The sequence below is a fragment of the Adelges cooleyi genome, unplaced genomic scaffold (assembly GCF_023614345.1).
Source record: "Adelges cooleyi isolate 19-005CV unplaced genomic scaffold, UGA_ACOO_1.1 ACOO_flye_CR_arks_rails_tigmint_CR_PRNA_651, whole genome shotgun sequence".
Taxonomy (NCBI): domain Eukaryota; kingdom Metazoa; phylum Arthropoda; class Insecta; order Hemiptera; family Adelgidae; genus Adelges; species Adelges cooleyi.
The window spans coordinates 11,948,254-11,972,372 of NW_026096352.1; the positions used below are offsets into that span (position 1 = coordinate 11,948,254).

General features: G+C 35.5%; 1 protein-coding gene across 1 annotated transcript in view; it reads right to left on the reverse strand.

Moving 5' to 3' along the window:
* The window catches only part of LOC126844677 (uncharacterized), a 38,930-nt gene extending 23,793 nt beyond the window's left edge, over positions 1 to 15,137 (reverse strand). The window contains exon 1 of the mRNA XM_050583042.1: positions 14,386 to 15,137. Within this exon, the coding sequence (XP_050438999.1) occupies positions 14,386 to 14,408 (23 nt within the window). The 5' untranslated portion in view covers positions 14,409 to 15,137. The remainder of the gene's footprint in view (positions 1 to 14,385) is intronic.
* Positions 15,138 to 24,119: the final 8,982 nt, after the last annotated feature.

The window sequence follows — 24,119 nt, forward strand, 5'->3', positions numbered from 1 at the left end:
GTGCGCATAAAAAGTAGAAAATAGATAGTGTTTCAAATCAAGATAAAAATGCTATTTATTAAGAAGCAAAAGGTAGAGGATGTATACAAAAATACTACCCAGAAATCAATTTTTATTTTAAAGGAAAATTAAAAATTTTTTTTATAAATAAATTTTAAGAACAAATCAAACAAAACCAACCGACTTTTCGCGTTCGATTGACATTCTGGAAAGCAACTATTAGGGTTTTTATTCGAATGCAATTATTTCTCTCTTATCGTTTAGCTCCGGGGAAGGAACAAATAATATGTTTAATGGGTTTCACATATACTACATTTATTCGCCTTCATACACTGAATTGTGTTTCAGGAGTCAAGTAGGAACAAAAAAAAATTGTACTATTGTATTGTACATTTGTATTAGCAATCAACATTACTATAAATTATAATTATTATCTGCGGGATGACACGCGGAATTCGTTTTTTTTACAGCTTTAATAGTATTTTTCAATTGAAAACTAATCCATATAAAACGGTGATAATGATATTTCGGTGTACTCGGCGTACGTTTTGTAAACAATCTAACATAGTACTATAATCTTAAACACGTAGTACGTTTCCACCGGCGGTTAATTGCAGTACTTTTTTTTTCTAAACACTCATTATCTTATCAGCTATCACACTGAGCTACAAGTCGGATGGCGGCAAGCGCTGTTGTCGTCTAGAGACTTGGACGGATTACCAACCAAAGCACACGGTTGTATTGATAGTGTATTTGAGAATAATTATTATATTATTATTTAGGTACCGGGTACGATGTTACGGCACAACCGGTGATGGTAAAATATAGCTGACGGCACACGTCGAGCACTGCAGAATGGGCGTAGGTAATGGTGTTGGCTGCCAATCGCGGTTTTAAAGAGCAGAGACTTCTTGTTGTGTGCCGGCAAGCGATGGGCGATTGGACACGGCGATATAGCGTTTTTTATATATTGTACCTATCTATAGTTTTCTGAAGAGAGAAGGGAAGGCAGACCGATTCGCACCTGCAGGCGACAACGTTGCAGCCGGTTTTTATCCGCTCGGTCGTCTCCTGATAGTTATAAAAAACCCGCATTGAATATTGGCAACAACTTTCAGAGTTGCCGGAAAACCCAGACAAACCAATCGGATATTTATCATTCGAACCGGAGCTGCAAACGCGGAAATTTTTAAAAACCATAAGGCTAAAACTAAATATTATCATTCAAAACCAATAAACGTTTTTACCCGGTTTTTGTAAACGCCCAAAAGAAGAACCAAAAGTTTTAACTTTTGTTATTAAAAGTACATTTTTAAAGTTTTTTTGTTAACAGTTATTTATTTAATAAAAATTATTCTGTGTTGAGTAAAGTCTATGAAATAATTAATGTATACAATGTTATACATACATTGTTGTTATTTGTCTATTTCTAAAGCGAAGTATAATTTACAAATTACCTAGCAAAATAAAATTGAAAAGCATCATTATAAAACCAATGTGTTATCGCATTGAAGCTAAAACGTTAAATACCGTTAATATTTGTAAGTCGAATCTTTTTAAATAAAATGCATTGTACTAAAAAAAAAAATCCGGTCATATCTATATTGTTTGGATAAACCATGTACAATTTAGTTTTTAAACTAATTTTTTTTGGATTTTCTTTTCAGAAATCAGTTGGAAAGAAGTGGATTTTTTAAACTTAACACTCTCTAGAGTACCAAACTCATGCAATATCAACTCGATAGAAGTGCCATACTCGAGTTAATCAGACAAAAGAAAAAAGTTATCGAGCGATAGCCGTGACAAAAAAAAAATCAATTAGTTGGAATTAATTAGATACAGTTTTAAAAATTGGTATTGCTTCATAACAAAAAATCGAATATTCAAATTAACCGTATAATACAAAATATTATAAGTTAGTTTAAACGCGATAAGATCACATATCTGAATTCTGCCATCCCCACCTCCAAGCGGCATACACCACACTGTGTGGCAATCACCGATGACTGTCGTGTTCCAATGTTTTACACGTAGGTAGAAGACCTGATGTGTATCGGCTTTATACTTTGAGACTACCAAAGCAGTTTTGAAATGTCCTATATTGCAATCTGTCTAAGACGGCGAGTTATCTCATCTCAGTATAGAGAAAGAGAGAGAAATGGGGATAATAGAAAGAGCTTAAAATATATTGACTATGTGCCGCCGGCGACGGTACGATTTGTTTACTCTTTTGACCACTAAGAAAGCTGTTACGGCAAACATTTATTTTAATTTTAATATTAATTCGTCTACTAAATTATAGCTGTTCTTACACGTCTGGAGCGATGGTAATTAGTTTATGATTTTGTCAGAGGTAAACTAAGCGGGCATTTACATAATAAGATATCGTGTACCTGTGACAATCTATACACTGGTTTACTACACGGATCTGCTGCGATAAACTACATTAGAGCCGTCTCTCTTGCGGTTGACGTTCAATGACGTTCTGACATTAAAAAAAAAAAAATAATAATAATATAGTAATAATAAAATCGTTCATTCACGTGTCATTAATAGTACTTAATCTGTATCCGACGATAATAATATTATTATTATTATTTTAATACTAATATTATACACACGCTATTCGAGTCGGATACACTTGTATCACATTCTACATAATCCCCGGTCGTAAACCGGTGGGTGTACTTGTGTAATAGTGTACATACAACGCACGTTTACTGTCTCACATGGGATTGCTAGCAAAACGTCACGGTTATTATTTTTGAAAATAGAATTTCTGCCGTCGTTTGCTGCTCACGGGTGTCGCGAGCGAGAATACATCAGCCTGATACGTTCGAAGAACTAGGTTCATCAGTGCTGCGAGGTAAAATTTATCGTTTATTTTATTGTCGGTGTCCGTAATTGTCTCTGGTTGAGATCAAGACACGAACATCGCCGCTTCTTCGAATAGGTTACAAACTAATAAGTAGAACATAATAAATTCGTCTTGGAATAATAAGAATAATTGACAATATAACGTCAATGTTAAGTCGTATTCGGCAGAGACAGGGACACATATCAATATGTATAATGTATGTAAGGTTGTTGGCTGGAAAGTGTGTATGTTTGTTATAAACAATACGTGACCCGTGACTTGATTAGTATAGCTTCGTTCGAATTTAGTAGCTAAATAAAGTTAATTACCCAAATATTAACTTTCTCAGCTTATGGTGAACTATAATTATTATTTATTTGACGTCAGTGTGGATTTAGTTTTCAAATCTTAGGTATGATGTGTAGTATGTGACGTAGTGAATTATGTTGTCGAAAAAAAAACGCTTCGCATTCCTGACAAAGCTAAATCGACTTAGTAGAATTAATCGAATTAGCTACGGGAGTGTTAAAAAAACAGAAAAAATGTGATAGTTGATAAAAAAAAAACACTCGTGAACCGAATTCATAGTCTATCGTCACATATATACGTTTATACTACGTTGTAGTTTTTTTATTTTTATTAAAGAATAAACAAATTGAACCGATTAAACGTTTGTTGAGCAATAACGCGCTATGATTAACGATTCGATATCACAGCAGCGGTTGTTTAGAAGATTTCCAAATCAATAAAATAATGTTGTCTCGATCAGATTCGGTCAAAGCAGGAAATCCATGTTTTTTAATTGCTCGGCGTTTTCACGTTTATTTTGGTACTGTGCCATTAATACAACAACACTAAAACTTTTAAAACATTATCGGCAATACCCACTATACTATACTGGACGGTTTCACAAACCTCGCTTGTGCCATTTGCACAGGGCACCGAATGCGAACACGACCGAGGAACACAATATTATAATTATAATATTTTTTTATTGTTTATTTTTTCCATTTTGAATAATAAAACATGCGGCCGTGCACAATTTACCGGCGTTATCGGTTGTATAATAATAATAATAATATGGTACCGGAGCAATGATTATCCTCCACTCGGTTCACCTTAAAAATATATTGTCCAACGTCCTGCGGTATAGCTATGACGTTTTGCATGTTATAAAGTGTACACTGCGGATCTAATATTATAATAATATAATATAATGTACATAGAATAATAATAATAATTTCTGCCACGAGGGTTCTATGCATCACACAACCGTCATGGTTTGTCTGGGGGATGGGGTAGAAGGGGGGGGGGGATAATAGGCAAATAATAATGCAAAATTGTTCTCGGTAATCGTACATCGTATATATTATATACATAGGAATAATAATAACTCAAAATCCGACGAGACACGTTACGACATAGTTGGCCGGATCGTAGTGCTGATTATATTATTATTTTTTTGCTTCCCTATCTTTTGTCGGACGTCGGCATAATGAAAACGATTCTTTTATTTTATACTATACGAACAGGATCGTTTTTCACTGCCACCGGATGGCGAAAGGGTTTCGAGGGTGATTTAAATTGCAAATCGCATTGATGCGGCAACAGAGGGTATCCATTGTCTACCGCAGCGGTTTCCGAAGGGTCTTTGGCTGAATTTTTTTGGGGGTCTCTTTAAACACAATATCATAGGCGCGGAACGCGTTTTGGAATATTAACATTATCATAAACAAAAACCAAAAAAGTTATAACAACATTATAATATTGTTGTGTACTTAAAAGAAAGCGTGCGTGGCAACGATCAGTGCTAGACGTCGTACAATGATTATAGTACTAACATGTATAATATTATTATAGAAACGAGAATAGACAAGTGTATTTATAATAATAATAATGGAACGGGGCACTCGATGGGTTGTGGAAATGAAAAACCGTTCTCGATGGTGCGCAACGACATTAATTATTATTATTTTAACAAGGCGACATAATACATTGTTAATTATCGACATTATAATAATATATTACGACAATACAATACTATAAAAAAAAAACCATACAAAGATCGTCTTAGACAGATGATGTGTTATTTTTAGTCCAGATAAATGATATAATTACCGTCTAGAACATAATTTTGCCGGCGCTCGTTTAATCCTTTGTTTCCCGACTAATAAATCACCGCGAGTCTATTATTATACTTCTGGATATTGTAAACAACACTCCGACGTTCTGTACACAGTGTTTAACACGTCTAAGTCGAATTATTAAATAATATTATCAATTACTGATTGTACTAAACCAATTACGTTCACGCACTATTTGCTCATACACTTTAAATCTGGCTTCAAGTTCCAACAAAACACAGCAGCAGCTGTTAAACCTATCATATTCATGACTCTACGTTAGCTGTTATTATCGAAGCTGTCTTTTGAAAAACTATTAGTTTTGATAACTTTCGGATCCTTCAGTGTTGTTTTAAGACGTTCCGTAGCAACGAACTTGAGGGTTTTTTGCAATTAATATTGCTTAGGAATTGGTTAACTCGTGCCCGCGTATATAATATGACCTTTTTACTATTTTCAAGCGCAGACATCGCGAACGTTATCGCGGTAGGTATTCGATTTCGACACGGCAGTCGTTTGTGCAACTCTAAAGCCCGTCGTTTAACTATTAATTTATTGCTGGGATTTTTTTTTTCGCACGTCCAAAGCAAAGACCGAACACAATGGGACATATTTTTCTTAAGCGTGTAGGTATTATTACCACCCCACATGACCTCCCCTCCCAGCCGCTGGCTGTACACAAACGCCATACGCATAATCTCTATTATATTGTTTGGCCGTAAAAAAAAAAACAGTATTATCAATACAAGCGGTGTTATCAGTGAAACGGCCTCTGGGATATATTTTAATTGTCGTCTGGACCGTTGGCGCAGGATTTGTTGGCTGCCGGTTAGGTCACACACCAGCGTTCATGCAGTGTTCTGGTGCCCAACAACGTAGGAATATATTTTTTTATTGCCAACCTCGACACCTTCGTGACGTTGTTGGTTTTTTTTCTCCGGTTTTTATGAACACTTAAATAAAATTACTATATAATGTTATTATACCTACCTACTCAAACACTGACGACAACGGCGGAAGCGGCGTTAGTAATGATTATTATTATTATGAATATTTTACCTACGGGGATTTTGCCCTTTTTGAAAAGTCGCACAGAGAGAGAGACGAAGCCGCGCCACAATAACATTATAATATTATTATTATTATTATACAGTTATGCCACGTGTGCGCAAAACACTTTCGGCTAGTAAAAAACCTTTTACATGCACCCAAACCGCGTTACGTGCGTCCCCGACCTAAACACTTTATTACCACTTCATTATCGGAACCGCATTGTTGTCCAAGCCACAGACGTCTGTATGGCGAAGTGATAAACGCACGGTCGTCATTCGCTGTTATGCATTTGATTTAGATAAGAACGTGTTTTATCGAACAGTCTCGGCAGCCTTAACCCGTAGACTCATTAACATAGGGGTATTAGAAAAAACAAAATACAAATACTGTCGGTCCTCACTCCTCTACCGCACATACCCTGCCCGTGAACCAACATAGTGTGCACATATAATAAGCATAGAGACACATCACCCCCAAGGATCCGTTATAAAAATATGATAAAATTATACATTTTGAAGATCATAATAATTTTAAATACCACGAAAACGAGATTTTGAAATGATAAAAACCTACACCTTTGGTATGTCATTCCCACACCAAGATGAACATCACATTTCAACATGCAATTAGTGAAAATATACCTACTCATTTATTATAGCCGTCCTTTTGTTGTCGCGACCAGATAAACGGTAACACATTCGTAAAAATCTACTTTCTTAGACAATCGAGGTAAAATATTATAGTCTGCTATTGTTTATGTCTCGGCTGGCACCTAAATACGGAAAAAATACATAGTTGTTCCAATTAAAATATTATGGTTAATATAGGGACAAAGTACACTTCTAGTTGGAATAACTAAATAAATAGTTGGCCTAACTAAACATTTAGCTGGCCAAACTAAATGTATAGTTGCTTTAACTAAAAATTTAGTATGCCCAACCATAATTTTAGTTAGACCTACTATGTTTTTTTTTCTGTAAACGTTTGCAACGCCCCCCTCCCCCTCCGGCCCCCTACGTAAGGGGACAATATCATTGTTTTTTGATAAATATATAGATAACACTTTTTAAAAAATAACGAAATTGAATGGCTGACCCTTACGCTGGACTGTAGGTACAAACGGCAAGATAGGTTCAGACTAAATTTACCAAACAGGTGCCAGTGACGAATCTATAGCTGTTCATTCCGAGTACGTGCACTGCGTATTATCGCCGTTTTATACGTATGCAAGAAAAAAAATTTAAAAAAAAAGTAAACCACTTGTGCACTGCGACGGCGGTGTTCTTTTTTAATGTTTTTTTTTTTTTTACTCACTAACCTAAAGACCGGACGACCGAAGGCCATCCGTTAACATTAATGATATTATGTTATAGATTTTTTTAATTTCACGCGCATAAAAATTCTTCAGGCAACCATATAGTGCACGGCCATTAACGCGATTCACACTACCGAAACCACCCCTCGCAGAATATGTGGATTTCGCAATATCAAGTCGTTGTAGGCCATCAAAATATCAGTTAATCGGTTCGGAAACAAAGCGGTGTGCATTTGCTTGAAGATTCCTATACGTGCCGGGTTGCAACACTACCGCAGAGAGGCCCACAACATCCATACAGGGTGATTTTTGTTAAACACTCACACACAGTTAGTTAAGGACGTTAGGTAAGTGATCGCCAATGCGGTTAGGCATGGCAACGGTTCATGTAGTATCAATATTAAATTTAATACATTGTTAAAATAATATAATCGGACAGAACAGGTTGTTGTCACCAAGCAATTGAGGTTTTAAAATTCGGAAACTGGTCTATCTACGATTTCGTGAAATAGCACTTATCTTTTTTATTTTTTAATGAATTCGCCAATTTTAATTTTTGATAATCGCCGTGAGAAACAAATTACGTCCACGGTCGATGTAGTTGTCACTATTTTTTTATTATTATTCTTAAAAATTAATACACACGATGGCAAATAAGTCCGGAATCCGGATTGACGCGGTCACTAATCCCTTCTCCGGTAAAAAAAATGTTATGCTACTTGAAGTTAGTACCTACTGGAGAGTGGAATTTAATAAAAAATGGACATCTATTTATTGAATAATATTATTTATTAGCAGTTACTTATTTCAAATTCTAACTCCCGCAAGTGTCTATTTTACATACTAGTTATGAGTGACAACATTATTACATCGTCAAAAACTTCACTCTCTAGGAGCGATGCTACCAAATGCATTCAAAACCGTTCTTTTATAGTTTCTAAAATGAGTTTTGATTTACAAATAAAAACACTTAATAATGTCAGTTTAGAGTAACCTAACATTGATCCCATACTAAAAGTTGTACATAAATAAAAACCCGAAAAAAATGATCATTTAAAAATTTTAATCTGCAGCCTCTAAAAATGTATGTCGCGCAGGTCGCCTTAATGATTGATTTTATCAATCTTAAACTGTTATCTGTATTGCACATCACTGTAGCCGTTAATGGACAGTAATAAAGTACTCTACACACGAATTATAGACGTCATACGCGCGTTCTGCCGGTCCACAGTAACAGTAATAATATTGGTTAAAAAAAACATAATAAAGTAACATTAGCCTAGGGCCGCTGATCCGTGTCGATCAGTGTTGTTAATATGATATTTTAATCCGATATGACCGAGCAAGTGTAATAATCGGTATAACATTATTATTAGACGGTTTTTGTCATGGATATTAAATCGGTATAATAACTCAATTCAGCTGATGTAAACCACCGTTCAATAGGACAAGAAAATGACGTAGAACCAGGTCGTCGATGGGATTTAAATACACTCGGGCCATATTATAATCAATCGTACATGACGTTTGTGTGTTGTCGAATAAATTAATCGGTTTGTGTTTACACGAACGACGATAATTAATAATTCTGCAATCCCGTTGGAAATGTCAATTTGCACAACTACTACCTGCTCTGCGATAAAATATACAACCGACCCGGACTTGATGACGTTACCAAGCAGATGTTGTTGTTGCAAATACATACAATTCGAGCACAAGCCGATTGATGCATAATCAGCGACGATAGAGGCTTTAACGAGTCGAGAGAAATCATTGAATTTGGTTCGTTTGGAAGCCTTTGACGTACCATATCTCCCCAAGTGCCCTTAAGACAGGCGGGAGCAACGGTTGCGGTCTTGGGAGTGTGCCGGCGTAATAGTGTAGTAATAATCATTTATAACAAATATATCGTTGACACGGACAATACGAATCGTTAACCCGGTTAACCCGGCAGGTTGTTAAAAAACGATCATTTGTATACATTAGTATAAAACCATTGTTGCGTCTCTCTAATTTTGTCAGTATTGCCGGTGTCGGTTTTAGATTCGTTGGTCACCCCGGTGGTCTAGATAAAAAATTAGTCACACTATTTAACTACCAACATGACCTATGCGGTCGAGTTAAAAAGAAACCTACGACAACCGCGGATGCCCGTCGTATCAACAACACGATTATCATGGCATAGCTGGTGATCGGAATGACGATTTCGGTATTTTGGTTCGCGGCCAAAATTTGGAATTAATAAGAACCGTACTACACGAGCGTCATCGGAAGACCCCGAGAACGTTTAACGGAAAAAAACATTACTATTTTATAGATTGGAAAAAAAACACACACACACATCATTTAAATAACCTGCGCTACTATTACTTAGAACACCTAGTCCACCGATCCAAGGAGGACTAGACGTGTTCTAATACCCCTCCGCTTATTTCTACGGTTGCAGCAGCTAGGACATCTCAGCTATTGATAAATTATCATCGAGTACAAGTTTTTTTTTTTACTAAATTGCTAATTTGTACGGGTTTTCGATATTGTACCGCACACAACGTTGTCGCAACTACCGGCTAATAATATGTACTGTAACAGCTGATCGACCTACGGACGCTATGATATATTGTTGCAATACCAAAGCAATAATGAATTTATTATACCTAAATTGATTTTTTTAAGAATCCTACGGTTAGTCGATAAACCAAATAAGAACGCGCCTGGTCCGCCTGTAAAAAATTCTTCACTTCTTTTTCAACTATCGATGTAGCTCATCGACACAAACCTAATTCCGTACAACCCAATCGGGTTCAAATCTAATTGCATCGCTCTTCCCCGATGGTTGAGTCACACAAGGTATAATATAGCTAAACATGGTTATGGTGATTTAACAACAATATTGTTAATTTTGTATATATAAAAATAATATCCGTTTACATCGTGACCAATACCTAGTGGAATAAGTAGGCAGTAAGCAAGTAAAGGAGATAACGGCTGACCTACAAGTTTAAAAAAATAATATTTTCTTTAATGTTCGACAACATTAGTTGACGAAATAATAAAAATAAAGATAATATCATCTTCCATCAATGCAGCCCTTCTGGCTTCATTAATTCGATATTAAATAAAACAATGTCGTGAGTTTTTAAGACAATGTATAAGGGGCACAACTTTTGTATTTGGCCGATGATGTATTGTGAAGTAGTCGGTATTTGCGTTGCGTTGGTTTTGCAACGCTAATGGTCGTTTTGTTTTAACACATGGTTTAAAGGACTTGTCTCGCACACCTTGACTTATCTTTTTTTTTTGTCCGAAATCGATTCTTGGAATAGTACGTGTTTGTGCGCTCCCGGAGTCTTTATGGTAATAACGCGGTACTAATAATTACAAAGACCCGCCGAAAGCATAAAGTGAGAGGAGCATGGTAACAGATACATGACGGTCGTGCAGTGCAGTCTTCGCGGTTAATTGATGACTCCTTCGGTGTCATATACGACTCCAAGATGACAATGAAAACGGGCCCGATCGCATTAGTGTCTCCCCGACGACCGGACAAGTTATTGACTGGCCGTTGTTGTGAACGCCAACCGGTAAAGGTCACCTGAGAGGGCAAGCGTTTAATTGCGTTCGATCTCACCTCTGAACCTGTCGTTCTCCCACATCTCCAAACCACATTAGGCCATCAACGCATTAAGGCCAAATTGTTTTTACATATACCTACTCTTAAAACAACATCATTTAATTAGTGGCCTAGGGTATTTTTTTTTCTACTTCACAACAATAAACTTTTGATTGCCATCATTCACATCAATATTTTGCAATAGCCAATAGTCGATTGTGATTTAAATGTTGCTCGGTTCCATTGGTCTATCGTTCTTCGAACGGAATATGAGTCATTGGCAGCTGTTATGCTCGTTGGCCGTTTCAGTTTACATTTTTTCAACGAAATATCAATGAAAATCCAAATTACTCAATGACTTACAACGTTAGCCGTATAATATAGCATACCGGACCTGAACGAGTATATGGGTAATACTATTATGTGGCATTCACAATTAATGTATTCATCCGAAAGTCCCATTTGGACTGTTATTAACTCGTACATAATATATTTCATCGGGTTCAGACTTGGTCGATAAACTGGAAATTTCGAATTTCCACCGCACACACACACATTATACGTACATTATTTTCTCGACCAGACTCACGGTTGCCCAAAAGGACAATCCGACGACACTAATAATTACTGTTGATCGGGCGCGCACTTACACGGTTATTGTAAACATCAGCGGCGGCTGAGGGTATAATGGTGTCATCCGGAGTCTTATCTCCGAAGTCCCCGTACTTGTGTATACACAACATGTATACTGTGTATTACACCGGATTGCGTTGTCGCGCTGTATAATATGTAAGTGAAGTGTATCATATATACGGGACGGAGAGTGTGTGTGCCGTCGTACCTACCCGACTTGTGCGCCGCTCACTATGTTAGTAACAGGATAATAATGTATGTGTGTGTTCTCTTATTCCATATATATATATATATATTATATTCTGGTATATTCTGTGTGTCAACAAAATGCACTCATAAGCGAGCACAAAACGATAATGCCCGGCACGGTTAATTGCTCAAGGTTTACTCAATGGCCGACTATAAGCGTTGACAGAAAGAGAGAGAGAGAGAGAGAGAGGAATTTGGAATGCACGCCAGAGAAATACAGATGCATCGCGATCGAGTTTTGGGTTGTGGACGGAAATCGTTTATATTTTGGTCGTTTGGCGATAATATTGTTTTTCGAACCTCAATCAAAGCGTAGTAATAAACAGTAGACGGTTGTGGTCTGGGAGTTGTGGCAAATTGCATATTTTCCTAAATCTGTCTTGTGTTCACCTAAATTTTTGTTAACACCGCGGTCGGTTGAACTCTTTTGGTCAGTTGATCCGTACGGGCGTGCACCGAGCTGATTAGGTTAACGGCGACGCCTCGCACGGGCTAAATTACAGAGTTCAACGAAACGCAATTGGTGCAGTGGTTATAGATTGTTTTTTTTTTGCCCCCTTTAGCACTGCATTTGGATTACGATTGTGTGTTAAGTACAATTTATAATATATGATAATAATGTTACAACCAATTACCACCCGTACTGTATGGCCGTTGTTGTACGGTTGCTGTTTTCCAGAACGACATTCTCGGCGCTATAAGAAAAAGTATAACACCAACGACGACAATCGCACGGTGGTGACCTACTAAAAAGGGAGTGCTGATAAAAAATAACAATAACATTATACCAAAATACGTTTGAGTTGTGCAACGGCGGTGAAAGTGAATCAAACAACAATGCCTAGTTGGCGGGATGATGAGACGTACGAAAAGTTTACAGCCGTGTGTAAAGTGAAAAAAGAAAATATGTTAAATGTCACTTTAAGTGTCGTGCGAACGCGGTGTGTGGCAATTAGGATATATAAATTTCTTCGAAAAAACAAAAGCTATTGGGTTTTAGCGCTTGGGCCGATTATAATATTATCAATATTTATTCAATACCGAGGATTAGATATCTCTGTTGTTTTAATATTATAACATAATAATAATTGGCAAACAGAAAATAATAATAGCGCGCGCGGTTCGGGTCACGTTGCACTTTGACATTTCAACAGGTTAGCTATTGAACCGCGTATGCCCGTATCATGGTATTGTAGTAATAACATTATGTATGTATATTATATCCGGCCGACACATAAATCATATAGTTATAATATATTAATATACATTCGGTGAAATGTGTTTTTTTTAGATTTAGATTGACCTAACCGACAGTTCTTATTGGCCGTCGTATATTGGATTTCGTAGAATGACATTTTTTTCTAAAAAAAAAAAAAATTATATATATATTATATCAAATATTTGTATATATCAATACAAACATCGCTATATTTATTTCTCCCTGGTAACACAAAACAATATCGCGAGACGAGTAACCGTTGTTTTTTTATTTTATTAATTACACAACAATTGAAAAAAAATAAATACATAACCATAATAATGTGTAGTCATTATCGGGCCGTTTAAACAGTTTGCCACTATGAATACAACCAATTAAACGGTACAGCGGCCACCGGGTACACAAACACAGCAAGCCTTTCGGAGGGCGCGCGTTATCCGTTTGCCCGAAATACCTAATAGATTTTGGGGTAGGTATTTTTAAACGAATTTTTTTTTTTTTTGCAAAAATCTACGTCTTGTCCAGTTGTAGGCAATGCCGATTTTGTCTGTTGTCTGCAGTCGTGCAGTCTGCGTAGCGCAATAACGACATGTAAATATAATAATACACTATTATTATTATTATTAAATAGGCATTAACCGTTAATCACGAACGAAACGTGTGTACAGTGTATAAGTTCACACACACGAGTCTCGGGCTCGTTTGATTTAAGGTTGGCGCCCGACGAATCGACAAACGTTATACATTTCTCGTTTTTAAACTCCTTAGCCGTCGCCGCCGCCGCCGCCGCCTCCTTGTCCTGTTTTAATTACTAACCAGCCCTCCGAGACGGTCTAGGTATGTTTTATTTTTTTTAATTACCGGTCAACGCGTTTACTCGTTTACTCTCACAAACACACCCTCCACACAGGTGTGTGTATACCTATATACATATTATTATTATATGTATATACTTGTAATATATTGTGTACGCCGAAAAAAACTGACCGACGACGATCTCGCGGTTCGGACGTGACCACGAAAATAGCTTTAACACTAATATTACAATCTAATCGATTTGTAATATATATATATATATATATTTTTTTTTTATTAATTGATTCGACGGACAAAGATAAATATCGTATTACAATTTCGTAGAAACGAAAAAAATATACCGACTAGGATATTAGCACGCTGGTCGTTTGTAATAATTATACCCGTTGTAAATCGGTTTTCAGCGTCTCCGACATTTTTTTTAAAAAAAAATTTTCAATTGCGACGGACGAAATAGTAAAACTTTTTTTTTTGGTAAAGCCTATTTTTATAACATTAAAGTATACTCACGTAAGCGGTTGAACGCGACTCATGCAGCAGGTGAGGATTCAGGTGCGTAGCGGCGGCGTCGTAGTCGTCGGCCACACACCATGTCTGCACGGGTAGACCTGCCGTCGACCTTTGGCTAGTTTTTCCTGTCGCCGTTGATGATACAATAATAATAATAATAATAAAATACAACAGGGTGTATTTTATTATATTTCCTGCGCTAGAACGGTCACCTCACGGGCCGGGGGACCGATTCGCGGCGTTTTGGACGTACGGTTTTATAATATTATGTTTTTTTTTTATCTATCTATCTCTCTATCTATCGATGACCGTGTGTCTTGCGGTGGTAATAGTACTAATATTATTCGCAGCGTTTGTCGAATCACCGTTTGGTCCGGACGACCGGGCCGTGGTGCGGACCGCGCGTCCGCCGGTCGCGGGTCGCGACGATCATGTCCGAGGTGCGGAAAACTTGGAAGGATAAGTAAATTCAATTTTTTTTATTATTATTTTTTTTATTTATTTAATCGACGCACGAAAAAAAAATTAAAAAGAGCGCGAAACGAGCGTGGTTGTTTTTTCTCTCTATCGTTATTTTGTCCTTTTGACGACGACTGCTGGTAAGCCGTATAAGCGCGCGGCAGACGACGGTCCGACTCGGTGGTTTCGACGGGTTTGACGACGGCGATAATGCATGTAGGTAAATGTATACAATATAATATAATATCGTACAAGCAGAACCGCGTGAACGACGGCCAAACACAGACTGATGAAAACGACCCAACGGTCTCGCGGTCGCGCGGCGGCGGCAGCAACAGCAGCGGCAGCAGCAGCAGCACCGAAGCCGGCAACGATACGACACACACACACTCACACAAAGTGGTGGCGGTGGTGGTGGTAGTGGTAGTAGTTTTATATATATATATATATATTATTATATATATATATATATAAATATATAATATTATATTATATACGGTTTGGTTTTTTTTTTCGCGGACACCCCCTTTGGTCGTTAGCCTTTGTTGTGTGTACGTCTGTTTTGAAGTAAAAAATTGATAATAAAAAAAAACACGCCAAAACGCCTTCCCCTCTTGGTCTTGTAGGTTTTTTTTTTACCGACCGGTAGTCGACCACGGAAACGCCACCAGAATGTCAATTCTCCTATGATAAAAACAATCCACAAAGCTCTTGAGGGGTCTAAACGGCTATAAGTAATTTTTGGAAAATGTTCACAAACAACCAATCATTTTTTGTTTTTTTTTTGGTTAGGCGATTTTGAAACCGACAAAGATTTTCCCAACACAGTTTGAATTAGCTGCAATCTTTATTTGATATTCAATAATAGCTGTTTTGCATACCATGTAATACAGTGTGGCCACGTAAAAAAAAAATGTTTTAATGCCTTTTGCTGGTTTTGAAACGCCTCAATTTAGGGTGATCATTTTTATTAAAAAAAAAGGACTCATAATTTTATCCAACCTTTAAAAAAGACCTCGTACAACATTTTTTTTATTATTTTTTACATATTTTGATAATAACATATTAATATAATTTTTAATTTATTTAATTTACTAATTAACGACTCGTTTAAATTCCTTGTGTTATATAAATAAAGTTTGTATACTAACTTTCTAGTTCCATTTTTTATTTTGATACAGTTCAAGCAGCGTAAGTATATATTTTTTTGAAAATTACAACACGAATTGACAGTTTATCTCAACTGGATTTGGTCCAATCGATTTTTTTCATGTAAATATTTTTAAAATACTATGTACATTCTCGAAATCCAAAATATGTTTTTTTGACTCTATTTTAATCTTTTATTAAAAAGCCAGAACATGACATTATCTATACTTGATCTAGCATTGAAATCTAAAACAGTATTAAAATTCATTCTTAAGCTTAGTATCCTTTTGACGATAACAGGTCGTTGAATAGGACATAATGACCTATTTATCCTTATGTCGATGATTTCTGAAACTCCTTGAAAACAGTATTTTATTTTCGAACTATCCTAATATTTTCCTAAGAATCTAAGTTAAACATCTTTGAATTATCCTAAAAATTACTCTATCCAATTGTATTTAAATTATAAAAGGTCGACGGTAAGACGGGGAGGGGGAATAAATAAACTATAGCACTGTTATTTTAGAACTTTTTCTTACATTTTGTTAAATTGCTTACAATATTAGTGTTTTTACTTCGTCGAGCGCAATTATAGAAGTAATTCGTTTCAAGTTGGTTATGACGTCATAAAAGTTGATAGGTACAATTTAGCGCAAGTCCGGAGGTTTTTGGATAAAGTTGCAGCTACGTCAAATTAGCTCAGAAATAAAAAATACATTTTTCACCACGAAGGAGTAAATCGCGAATTTTTTAAAGTAGGTCGAAATTAGTTGCCGAAAGGTTGCTAAATATTAGTGAAAGTTTACAAACGATAGGGTTAAGCTCGGGGCAAGTTCTCATCCTACGTTGTATTGAGGTTGATTTTACACCTCCACGGCCACAGAGTTACCCGCCATTGTGATCGAACAAACGGTAAAGTTGACCATTTTACAAATCACGGTGCGGTTTAGCGATCATTTTCTAACAACTATTACCAGTTTTATACTTTACTCGGTTTCTAAACACTAGCTGTTGTAGTTGACTCGTGAAAGTGTTTTGTTTTTTTTACTCTTGTGGTTCACATGTGATAGTGGATTTCTTTGGTTTCGTTGATTAACCCAACTATACTGCGTTGTCGATTCCCATGTTGAGGTAGGTCGGATGAGATTAGATCATTTTACTTGCCAAATTCAATTGTATTATGTACACATATATTTATAATGTAAAAATATGATATCTTATACTCTTTCATAGCATCTTTGAGGGTAAAAACATAAAATATTGAGTCATGGTAACTGTTTATACTTACCCTAGGTGTCTGGAGAGCTTTGTTTGTCTTTAATTAATAGTTTCATCTAATAGCTATGAAGTGTTTTTTTTTTTTAATAAACGAAATACAAAGATAAAATCATTGAGTGATTCAGTGACTAAGATGCCCGAAACACTTGGTTTCAATATTTATCCAAGTATTATCATACGCACTTTGAGAGTTTAATTACGATTCTTTTATTAAGCGGTACGGTTTTTAAGAAGTTTCAAATAGGCAATGATTAATAAAAAAATTGGGTTGTAATATATTTCGACCGTGTCGATTTATTAGCAGATTAATTTTTAAAAGCTTCAAAATATTATTTTTAACTTTCCAGTTTCAACGAGTAAACGCCATTTTGGTGTTATTTTAGACCTAAAACATTTAGTAGTGATTATAGATTATATCTAGCAAATACAGTGTTGCTCCTTATTCATCCAGGGTAGTCGAAATGTTGTCAGGCTTATTCAAGCTGATTAATGCAATTGAATTTTTACCAGTCACCGGTCAATAGCGAAAGTTTCGGTCGTTTTTTGGCGCCAGTGGTCTTGAAATCGGTGACGGTCCAGGCGCAACACTGGTACCCAGCATGCACACATTCATATTATATGATAATCAAAAACATAAGTGTGGGATACAACATGTCCACCGCGAACAACGGTTCTGCACTGAAGCTAAAAAAAAAAAAAGAAACCGAAAATTTAAGAAAAACATGTACCTATATATGCTCGAATGTACGTCCCCCGATTTGGTTATAACACGTTTTCCAATGTCTTGTATAGTAATTTATTTCGCCAGCCGGACCGACACGGCGACTAATTAATGTGATTTTTTGAAAACATTGTAATCCATCGAGACGAGAAAAAATATATAAATTGTTTTATTTCTTACACACACACACACACACATGCGCGACAAGTTTGTCTAATGTCCAAGATCGTGTAAAATTTCTTAGACGTACAAATGAATATAATAAACATTATGATTAATACAAGTAATTATTTAGTGGCAACAGTATATTATGGTCTTTTCTTGTTTTACAAAAAAAAATTCGCTTATGCGGTACAAATGCACATTAAACTACCTTCCCGTCTAATGTAATATTTATACACATAAATAACAATGTCAAAAAAAAAAAAATAGCTAAGTCCGGAGACGACTACCTATATACAGTTCCGTTCACAGGCTGTAAGTTGATTTCGAAGAGAATATAATACACTTAATCAAGTACAACATTTCGTCTTAAACACTCGCTCGACCGTTATGTTGGTTGTTCAAGTCAAAATACTTAATTATGGCCAAACGTAAAGGTCAAAGTACAGCTTATTACGCCATTTAAGGCAAAATTAATCTGCCCATTTATTCCACGCCTACGTTGAAAATGTTTTATAACCCTTTTTATGGTTTACGAAGGACACAGACAAACAACTATTTAACGGTTAACGTTCTGTGTGTAGACGATACAAAGTAAAAACTATATTGTATAATTGTTTAGTGCCTATAATAACCGTAAGTTACATTGTAGGTATCTGTAAAACACCTAAATATATTATTAATTTCGATACAACGTTAGATGTGGTGGTACTTGATTGAAAAACAAAAACTGCATTTAAAGTTATTCTAAACATGTTAATATTTTTTTAAAGGTTTTGTTATACTATGTATGAAGTGAAGTGTTCATACACAGTAATACATATTGTACTGTTTTAAACTATGTTTGGATGACCGTAGATAATTCTTAGTGGAATAGATGTTTTCCGTACTTTGATTAACTGTTTAACGCGCGTAACAAAGTAATCGAATTTATTATTTTGTTTTTAAAAATGCGTACTAAAACAATCAAAGTCCACTGAAACGGGCAATGAATAATATGTTGTGTTATACACTGTGATCTAACGTATTTTTGACTATACCGTTTTTATAATGTTTTTTTTTTTTTTTAACATTCGACTATACAGGAATTTTGTATTTGTCTCAAATCATCTCCATATGCATTTAAGTAGACCTCGATGGTTTTGCATACAGCAGCAATAGAACGTCTGCACTATTTAAAAAGCACAAGTAAGTACATGTATACAATTTTATATGCGTTGCATTGTGTGAGCATATAGTATATCTTCGGGCAATCTCTTCTAGGGGGGTCTTCGAGTCGGTGTGCATAATTATGGAGAGGCACGTTCACGCCAGAGGGACTGATAAAGAAAAATGCAAATGATTTTTTACAATGTAACGGTGGTTAGGTTATTTTTTTGAAAGCACTTGGAATGAAACGGTCGCAGCTGAACACTTGAAATGAACCGACGCGACTCCGGAGTCGATCATGGTGTCGTATTCTCAAGGGGCTTCGCACCCGTCACACCCGAAGCCAGTGTAAGTAAGTATTAACTTGTCGACCGCGACAAAAAAACATTACATCTAGGTATTATACACAGAGAATAATAAAACAACAGTCAACTAGCAAAGCTTCCAATTACAAATAATATGTTATAAGCTCGTTTGAGTCGGAGGTGGACATTACATTTTTCACCATCGGGGTAGATTGTACATATTATATGCCGTTCGATATTGTTTAGTCTGGATAAAATATTAGTCATCACTATTTAACCGTCATCATGTTGTAAATGTGTACCTACACTATTTAAGAACTACCTATAATGCTTTAAGGGTGTGTAATGGCAACAGAACACGCCTGAAAACTTCTATTAAGAAGTTCTTGAATACCGACAATGATATTTGTTCCAACCTAGTAACAAACAACTTAAAGTCACTTAATTATATTATGTGAATGAATACCGCTTGAAGGCTGAGAGACAAGAAATAAATAGAAATTGTTACGGTTAAGCTCTTACCTATCGGGTAATATTGTTAACCAATAAATACTTTGAAGTGATAACATTAGAACTAATAGAACGGGAGATTAAAGAAACAAAAAAAATGATATGAGCACGGCTACTATTAATGTGAAGTATTTATAATGAAAGATACGATATCGTTTGAAGATAAAAACTCAATATAAATACTTGAGTGTTACATAATCTCTGAAGTCTTAATAATAAATAATTAAGAATAATAATTATACTATTACCAGAATAAACAATTTTCAATACAGTAGGTACAATAATTATGTTTACAGTTTAGTTGTTTAATTGTATAACTCACTTTCATTTTTATTCTTATAATGCTCTAATATCGTTTTACTTATTTTATTTTTTATTCTCATTTTTTAAATAATTTTTTTAAATCTGAATTAAATTCGATATAATTGTTAATGTAATAATAAATATATATATATTTGTTCTTATTGTAGTCAATCCGAGATTTCCGGACAGCACTCATAAATAAATAAAAATGTATACAATTTTATATGTCGTGTAAAAACAAATTTTAATAATAGATTATTTAAGTGACTTAAAATTTAGGTTGGAATACTTTTTCTAGACTTTTCTGGAATAAGTAGACTACAATATAACGTTTTAAAATGCCCACTTTCTTTACTTTAAATATACTTAATAGACATCTGATGGAAGAAAGACATGTAAGTCACATACACAAGCAGTTGTAAGAACGAGTATAGCTGGTGGTTTGGTTGTAGGGATTCTTGGAACATGACCGATCAGCTTATACAGTAATTGTATTAGGCACTTGCACAATTATTTGTCACACACCAAATGTCTAGTAAAGTCTATAAAGCTTAGCACGGCTTAACAGAAATCTTAAGTCTCAATACTGTGATACAAGATGGTTATTAATGTATTTTTAAGTAAAAAAAATGCTTTATGCTTGTTATAATATTAATTCGACTAATACACATTAAACGATTAGTATTTGATAGAAAAAGAGCTACGGCATGAGCTGTTGGATTACTGATTTTTTTATGTCTTGGTTTGTTATGCATTCTAGTGTCTTTACAAGTGTGTCTCTAGACTACACTACAAGCCGAAAATGCAGTGTGACGCCCATTAATGTTTACCCGGTCATGCTAAGCGAAAGGAAATTCGGAGAAATAATGTATTCAGCAATACCTTTATAACGTTATGACGTGGCCATCCAGGGTACTTGAGATAAGCGCTGGACAAGGACATGGCAAACCAGTTTGTATGTTATTATTTATTTTTTCCTATGCGGTCAACTAATTTTCGCACATGACCCATGCACGTTCAATGTACATACATATTGTACTGTGTATTGTACAAAAGTATTAATAATAATAATAATAACCACTACCGTACAGACCTACCGCATACATTTCTACCTAAAATAATAATAACAACAACGGCTGAAACGTTTTCTGCGTGTGTCGCCGACGTCAGTGAAACATAGTTCCTTTCCTTGTCGCTGATTTCCGATTAGAGGTGTGTACGTTAACAAATCCATTACAACAATACAAAATATTATATACGTTTACCGTGTTCTGTGCTAGAAAATACCTTCACGTTTCAGCCACCAGTATCAGGTGCCATTTCAAAATATAAGGTCATACAGCTTTTGCTGCGTGGCCACTATTGTTCACTCCTATACGATTGTCTTCTTACTTTGTTGTATAATCGTTAAAGCGTCATAGTTTTTTTAACTCCCTCCCCCCCTCCTTCAATTTAACCAACATCAAACTGGTATAATATACTCGTATAATAAAATATGTTATCAAAGTAAAAACAATTGTTCTAGCCTTGAAATATTGCAATTAATTGTCGCTTTCCACCTTTTGGTTTTCAAACATGAAACGTTCAAGCTCAAATGCGATCCCGATCTAAGCTCGGATGGATTTCGAAATGAACATTATTTTTCACGGGTTTTCGTCGGATTTAATCGACTTAGGTATAAATATTATATTACTGATCGACAACCAGCGATGTACCACGTCAACAGCTCAGTTCGATCCGCGTTCACGCCGACATCATAATAGGGGCAACCCGACGATAACGTTTCGGTCGTCCATTCGCTACCGCCGAGTCAAGCCCCGGATCTTATTGTGTTCGGATAGCCGGTTTTTATTAATTAATTTTTTATCAGATTTCGTATTGCTTTCGGTGTAATTCAATTTCGTACCGGCGACGGCGTTATAACGTTTTCCTTATCAGCGATCCGGCTCGGACAAATCTTGATTGCATATACAACACAACACAGCTGCTTACGAGCGCACACGTAGACACAATATTATATCAGGTATAATATTATTATATTATTATTTTTATAGGTGTATTAAATGGTTATAGAAGTAACTGGACAGCGTCTGGTTTTCACACCCAGCCCGGACAGCAGAAAGAGCCTATTTGGGCCACCGCAACGTCGATAGGGCTTCGGGCATCAGCGGCAATCGACTAACCGCTATAGAACTTCTATACCTAACCGTTTATCCCATTAACTGTAACACACACGTACACGTAATGACTTTTGAGAAACTTCTAAACTTATACAAGTGGTACAGCTCGGGAACAAAATCAATTAAAGTATAATTATCGTAGGTACAAAATGTAACGCGCGAAATGTTATTAAGTATACAGGAGTAATCGGAAATATTTCACTGAAAACGTCATTTAAACACAAAAACACATGTGAAGATGGTCCAGAGGTGATCTAAAAACAATCAGCTTACCAAACATGCTCACGTACCGCATACACTACGGTTCGGACGAGTAAAAAATAAATAACTAATAATGTAATATCGCCAATAGACAACCCCTTTCCGAACGGCAAGCGTGCGCTTAAATGCGTAAGTTGATATTTTTTTTTGTATTTTTAATTACCTTAAAACACATCAATACAACTATCCGAGGACACCAGCCGTACGCGTGTACCGTATATTGGGGCGTGGACCTAGTGTAAACAGAACATTGAGTCGATGGGCACTTTCGTTATCGGTCACACACGATTATTAGACAGGAATTCCTCGTCGACAACAATCTATAGTATTACAAGTAATTTACAAGTTGTTTCGATCGCATACTCTATCGCCATCGCGGTGCCTAGTGTCCAATCAGTGAAAGAAAACCAAACGATATCTACCGTAAAATACCGCAGTGACGTCGTTATGTTGGCAATTCAGGCCTTTGACGGTTTCATTTATCCAAAGAAAGATCCGTAAAAATTGTCACTTTTTCATTATTTTCATTACTTAGGTATATCTAAAAGTTGAAAATCCTTTTTCTCGTTAAGTAACTTTTTAAATTTTTAATTAAAAAAAAAAAAAAACAAAACAATAATTATTGTTATATATCTGTGACTTCCACGCTATGTCCCTCGACACTACTGCACTTTACAGTTTACTGCACTTATGGATAATATGATATGAATTTTTAAGTCTCGAAAACATCAAAAATCAATATTATTCCCTATAAATTCCTATAATTTTAATTGATTATTTTGAAGTATTTGTGGCACGTGTTCTCATCGTTCAATACAGTTGAAAATTGTCATACTTACTAAAGATAATTTTAAACAAAATTGAGGGGAGAGCTGTCAAGCTTCATTGGGTTGATGATTATAATATCATTTAAAATTATAATTTAATTTAATTTTAATTTTTAATTACAGTTTTTAAATTGTTTAATACAGTTTAATGACAACATACTGAAGTTTTACTTTTTACCATTGACGATCAAATATATCATATTGATATCGTATATTTTATAATCGATGATTTTACAGCTGATATGTTAATCTCGTTGAAGGAGGTAGCGATGTTACGTTATATTACACTTAAATCAAATACAAATTACGATGACCCTAAAATACAATATGTAATTATAGTTCACAAACTATAACAACTAATAATATATTATTGCTACATGGCATTGCTCGGTTTAATGAGATTAACGTATGTATCGTATCGGTTAGGTAT